Here is a 5,695-nt window from a genome sequence, read left to right as displayed (position 1 = left end):
AAATGCTGCTTTAAGAGGAAAAGTTACATGGAAGTGGGATGGAAGCAAGAAGTCTCTGGCCCTTTAATGACTAATTAAGAAACTACCTTTAAAGCTGTGGAGCACAGCAAGCAAGGGCTGCTTTTTTTCATCCTAGTGGATAAGGTAAGGGAGCAGGTCCTGGAATGGACCTCTCCTTTAAGGTTACCTCAGTATCCGAGTAAGTGTTATCTTATCCCTAGCCCTGAAGAGCAGGAAGGATATGCCGTGTTGTCCTACCTGTTGTTTCTGTTTGTTTTGATGTGAAGAGGCCAAGTTAGAAGACCTCCTTTGGTCCAGAAGATTCTCCTAGAGGAATTGACATAGGACTTGCCTGCTTGCCTCTCATTTCTTCTTGCCCCATATTTTGTGGTTGTGGAGCAAGATGCAGTTACCTATGTGAAAGGAAAGGCTCAGAGTGACATCCTTTGAGCTTGGGCTGGAACGTGTTGCTGAACACCACATCTTTCAAGATGGTCCTCCTCAGCATCCTTAGAATTCTTCTTTGGGGACTGTTGCTTTTTATGGAACACAGGGTCCAAATGACAGAGGTAGGGCAGCCCTCTATTGCCCTCATGGCTGACGCCCCTTCCTTGCCCCTGATTCGGGAGCTGCTAGAAGAAGCTCCTGGCAAGCAGCAGAGGAAGCCCCAGGTCCTAGGGCATCCTTTGCGGTACATGCTGGAGTTGTACCAGCGTTCAGCTGATGCACGTGGGCACCCGAGGGAGAACCGCACCATTGGGGCCACCATGGTGAGGCTGGTGAGACCCTTGTCCACCGTAGCAAGGCCTCTCAGAGGTGAGTTATCATACCATACTGTCCTGTAGGGAAGAGAAATGGGGAAAAAGTGTAGAGAAAGGGGATCTGTGAGTTCATTGTCAGGCTTCATTGCCTAGTATGTGAGTTGTTTTCTCAGGCTTGGATTTCAAAGGATGGAAAAGTTGGAAGAAGTTGGCTTCAAGCCTGCTTCCCTCTAGGGTCCCAATTTAAGAACAGATTTCCTTGGGGCCTACCTGAGGAATCTCTCCTAGACCTCAGGAAAATTGAATGACATGTCAGCTCCTATCTTTCAAAGAAAGTCTTATTGTTTGTTATGTCACTGAAAACTATAATTGAGAAATATTTCTATGCCTTCTTGTGGGGGGGGCTCTTTATATGTGGTTGTATTCTTACAAGGCAAAGAGCATAGGATATTGAGTTGGGGAAATCTACAAGAATGGACAGAAACAAATATCAGAAGATCTGTATACCTGGTTAGGTGAACATATAATCCTTAAGGACGACTACTACCATTAGCTGTCATGGAGCAATTAGCCTAATTTTTAAAGATAAGAAAACTAAAACACAGAAGTCAAATAACTTGCAAAGTTAACATAGACAGTGGGTAGCAGAGATAGGATTTGATGTTGACTGCCTGATTCTGAAGTCCCCATAACCTCTCAAGTGTTTAGATATAGTACGTTGATATCCTTGTATACCAAGCAGTTTTTCTATTAAGTCTATGTTGTTAGTTTGGGTTTTTGGTACTAAAGGTATTTTGGAATTTTCTTTGTTCCCATGATGCTTGATTTTAAAAATATCTTCATTAGATACTGATCCAGGAAACCAGTGGGCTTCTGAAGTGCAGGGCTTTCTAGGGAATGCAGAAAGTCATCAACTTCTAGGAAATCTTGGGAACCTGGTGAGATTAATTTTGGGCCTTTCCTAGTTTACATTCCCTCCTTTAAATGAAACAACCAATGTTCTCCTAGCTAACCTTTATTGTGAGTTTACCATGTGCCAGGCATTGGGCAAAACACAAACATTATCTTCCTTAATCCTCACCACTAGCATATGAGGTAGGTGCTATTAACATAATCATTTTATAGGTGAAGAAACTGAGGCTCAGTAACTTACTCAATGTAACACAGCTAGTAATTGGTAGAGCTGGGTGTCAAACCCAGGTTTTTGGGCTCCAGAGCTTGTGCTCTTAATCATTCTGCTGTGCTGACTCAACAGATTTTAATTGCGCACCAGGCATAGTGTTTGGGTTGGGTCTGAAGGGCAAATAACTGTTTCCCTGTCCTCTAGGAGCTCCCATTAAGGTAGAATGGACAGATAAGTAATCACAAAATGGTGTTAGAGCATGACCAATGCTTTGACAAGGATAAGCAGTAAGACTCCCTGGACATGAAAGAAGAAATAAGTCACTGCTTAAAGCCAGCAAAGGGAAGCAGGGAGACCATGAAAGACTTCACTGAAGAGCTACTATTTGAGCTGGACCCTGAGGAAGGAGTAAGGAGACTATGCACAGAGGCAGAGACATGCCTTCTGACTGAGGAAAGGGAAAATAGCTTGGGGTGGGTGGAGATTCACTCAACAAATATTTAACACCTACTGAAGGCTAGGCACTGTTTTAGGTGCTGGCATACAGATATGATCAAGACAGGCATGGTTTTCATGGGTGAGACAGATAAGTAAACACAGATAATTGCAAATTGTAAGTGCTATCAAAGAATGAAATAGGTTTTGATAGATAATAACAAATCCTCCCTTTATATGGTATTGTCAGGGAATGCATCTTCGAAGAGGTGACATTTGAGCTGAGACCTGTAAGATAAGAAGCTAAGCATGAGAAGAGTAGAGAGGAGCCTGATTTAGGCAGAGGGAACAATGTGTACAAAGGCCTGGAGGGTGGAAACAAGCTTGTCTGACTTAAAGATTAGAAGGAAGATCAGTGTGGCTGGACCGTATTGAGCATTGTGGAGAGTGGCAGGGAATGAGGCTGATGAGAGGCAGGAACTTATAGGCCATTGTAAGGAATCTGGATTTCATTCTGAGTGCAGCAGAAAGCTGTGCAAATAAAGTTTGTACAGATGATATGGAGCTAGAAAGGAGGGCACTATCTTGGTCTGACTGTGGGACATACTGGCATCTAGGGACTCTGGAAAGAATCCAGAAATGGATGACAAGAGCACAGGGACAGATATCTCCATTAGGAGATGACCCAGCTGAATTGAACTTGCCTGGAGAGCTATGCCAGGTTCAATCACACAGGATGTGTGAGTCAGCCATTTCCCTGAAAAATTCTGAGCAGACCCTTCCTGGCTCTGATCCTTAGCCACTCCACCCTGCTTCAGGAAATATGTGATGTCAAGGTCTGAAAGGAAAGGGCAGTTCCTCACCAGACAGCCTGCTAGAGATTGGGTTGGGCTCCTTCTCAGGCAGGGTGGGGCAGGTGTATGGGTGGGCCTCTTGAAAAGATGGTTATAAGATGGCAATGTAGAATAACTTGAGAAAGCAAATACAAGTCTGGCTTGGGCTTTGTGTGAATGATGTCCAGTGCCCCAAACCTGAGGGTGTATTGAGCATAAGTTGAATCTGAACTATGAAAAAATATCCTGATGCTTCAAGACATGAAAGCCCTTCTACATTGGCCCAGTCCAGGCCTACTGAAAAATCCAAACCTGTGGATTCAGTGGAGGAGGAAGTTTAGGTAAATGACATGTAAATTAACATGCAAATGTTTAGCGATAAGATGTTTGAAGATAAAAGGCATTTTCCTGCAATGCCTGGTTTTTGTAATCTTTGCCCTTGACCTTTTTTCCAGGAGGGGGGTGCAGAAATTTAGAGCACTGCAGGCCCAGCCTTCCAACCCTTTGGCCACTGGGTGTCAGCATTTCAGTCTGGATTAAAACGCTTAATGGCCAAGAGGTTTTCAGCTTCTAGTAGAATTCTTAGCAAACAAAATATTTATCTGACCAAGGCCTTGTTGAAAATGGTATTTAGGGGAATGGTGGTACAATTAATGCAATATATGAAGAATCATTTCCAGTAAAGAATGAACAAAGAGAGACTGAGGGTTAAGGGGGAAAAGTTTTAAGAAGGAACAGCTGCTCAAGAAGCAATTCTTAATGTAGAAGGTAGAAATGGCAAAACAGCTGCCCCCACTAGGGTAAATAGAATTATTTTGTAGCATCTTGGCCCTAGATCTGAAGTGATGGCAAGCCATAGATAATCCCCAATATCGGACTGTTACCTCAAAGTTGCATCTGTATAATGATATGACAGGAGGACTCATTCTTAATTCATGCATGTCTCAACAATTCTCTTAATTGATCATTCTTAATAGTCAAATAATAAAGACTATCCTCTTCCATACACACAAAAGAATTCCATATTTGATGTTTTTTTTTTTTTCCCATCTAGTGCTGAGTGATCTAAAAATGGAACACAATTTCTTTTTAAAGGAAACCTACTTGGGCTCAAATCTTGATTCTACCATGTGCTGGCTATATGTCCTCTGGCATAGCTTCCCTGAGCCTCAATTTCCTTGTCTGCAAAATGGTGATAATTACTATCTCATAAGGCTATTGCAGATTAAAGAGCTAATGCTTTAAAACATCTAATAGTAAATGCTCAACAGATGATAGTGATTATCATGATCTTTATTTTTAGGACTGCTTACAGCTGTTAGTTTATATTGAGCAGATTTGTGAGGGAGATCCAGGCTAGCAGGTAAGAAGCTAATCCTCTGCTCTTGTCCCCTCTAATGCAGGCCCCTGGCGTATAAAGACCCTGGATTTTCCTCTGAGACCAAACCAAGTAGCATACCAACTAGTCAGAGCCATTGTGGTTTACCGCCATCAACTCCACCTAGCTCATTTCCATCTCTCCTGCCATGTGGAACCCTGGATCCAGAAAAGCCAAACCAACCACTTTCCTTCAGGAAGAGGTTCCTTGAAGCCTTCCTTGCTGTCCAAGGCTTGGACAGAGATGGATATCACACAACATGTTCGGCAAAGGCTCTGGAATCCCAAAGGACACAGGGTTCTACGACTCCGCTTCATGTGCCAGCAGCAAAATGGTAGTGAGGTTCTTGAATTTCAGTGGCATGGTACTTCATCCTTGGACACCGCCTTTTTGTTACTCTATGTCAATGACACTCATAAAAGTGTTCAGAAGGCCAAACTTCACCCCAGAGGCCTGGAGGAGTTCACGGAAAGGGACTCTTCTCTTCTCTTGCGGAGGACCCGGCAAGCAGGCCGTATCACATCTTGGGTCCCTGGCCTCTCCAAGGAACATGATGGGCCTAAAAGTAACCAGTGTTCCCTCCACCCTTTCCAGGTCAGCTTCCACCAGCTGGGCTGGGATCACTGGATTATTGCTCCCCACGTATATACCCCAAACTACTGTAAAGGAGCCTGCCCTCGGGTACTACACTATGGTCTCAATTCCCCCAATCACGCCATCATTCAGAACCTTGTCAATGAGCTGGTGGACCAGAGTGTCCCTCAGCCCTCCTGTGTTCCTTATAAGTATGTTCCCATTAGCATCCTTTTGGTTGAGGCAAATGGGAGTATCTTGTACAAGGAGTATGAGGATATGATTGCCCAGTCCTGCACATGCCGGTGATAGCAAAGGTAAAGCTAGCTCAGGTGTTCCGAGAAATTGGAAAAGAGTTTAACATAACAAATATCAATGTTTAAAGCAGCAAGTGTTCTACCTGTGATCTTCTACCCATTCTGTGGGTTCCATTCTTTGCCGTGTTACTTAAGTCTCTTCTCCCCATGTATGAGGTTCTCACTTTATACAAACAGTTCTGATACCAAACAGTACATCTTGACCACTTGTCAGAGCCCTTAAAGATGTTCTTTTGGAAATACCCAGCTTTCTTGTCTTTTTTTTTTTTATAGTG

General features: G+C 43.5%; 1 protein-coding gene across 1 annotated transcript; it reads left to right on the top strand.

The window, feature by feature from the left end:
* Positions 1-470: 470 nt before the first annotated feature.
* On the top strand, positions 471-5,412 carry BMP15 (bone morphogenetic protein 15). Its single transcript, XM_027608673.2, has 2 exons — positions 471-816; positions 4,556-5,412. Exons 1-2 carry the CDS (start codon positions 492-494, stop codon positions 5,410-5,412), a joined length of 1,182 nt encoding a protein of 393 aa, XP_027464474.1. The 5' UTR covers positions 471-491.
* The last annotated feature ends 283 nt before the right edge of the window (positions 5,413-5,695 follow it).

This window comes from Zalophus californianus, chromosome X (genome assembly GCF_009762305.2).
Source record: "Zalophus californianus isolate mZalCal1 chromosome X, mZalCal1.pri.v2, whole genome shotgun sequence".
In the NCBI taxonomy this organism is placed as follows: domain Eukaryota; kingdom Metazoa; phylum Chordata; class Mammalia; order Carnivora; family Otariidae; genus Zalophus; species Zalophus californianus.
This window is presented reverse-complemented; position numbering and strand designations above follow the sequence as displayed.

Coding starts and splice junctions, on each gene's coding strand:
- BMP15 (XM_027608673.2), top strand. CDS start 492: ATGGTCCTCCTCAGCATCCTTAGAATTCTTCTTTGGGGACTGTTGCTT. Junction 817..4,555: donor CGTAGCAAGGCCTCTCAGAG/GTGAGTTATCAT, acceptor CCTCTAATGCAG/GCCCCTGGCGTATAAAGACC.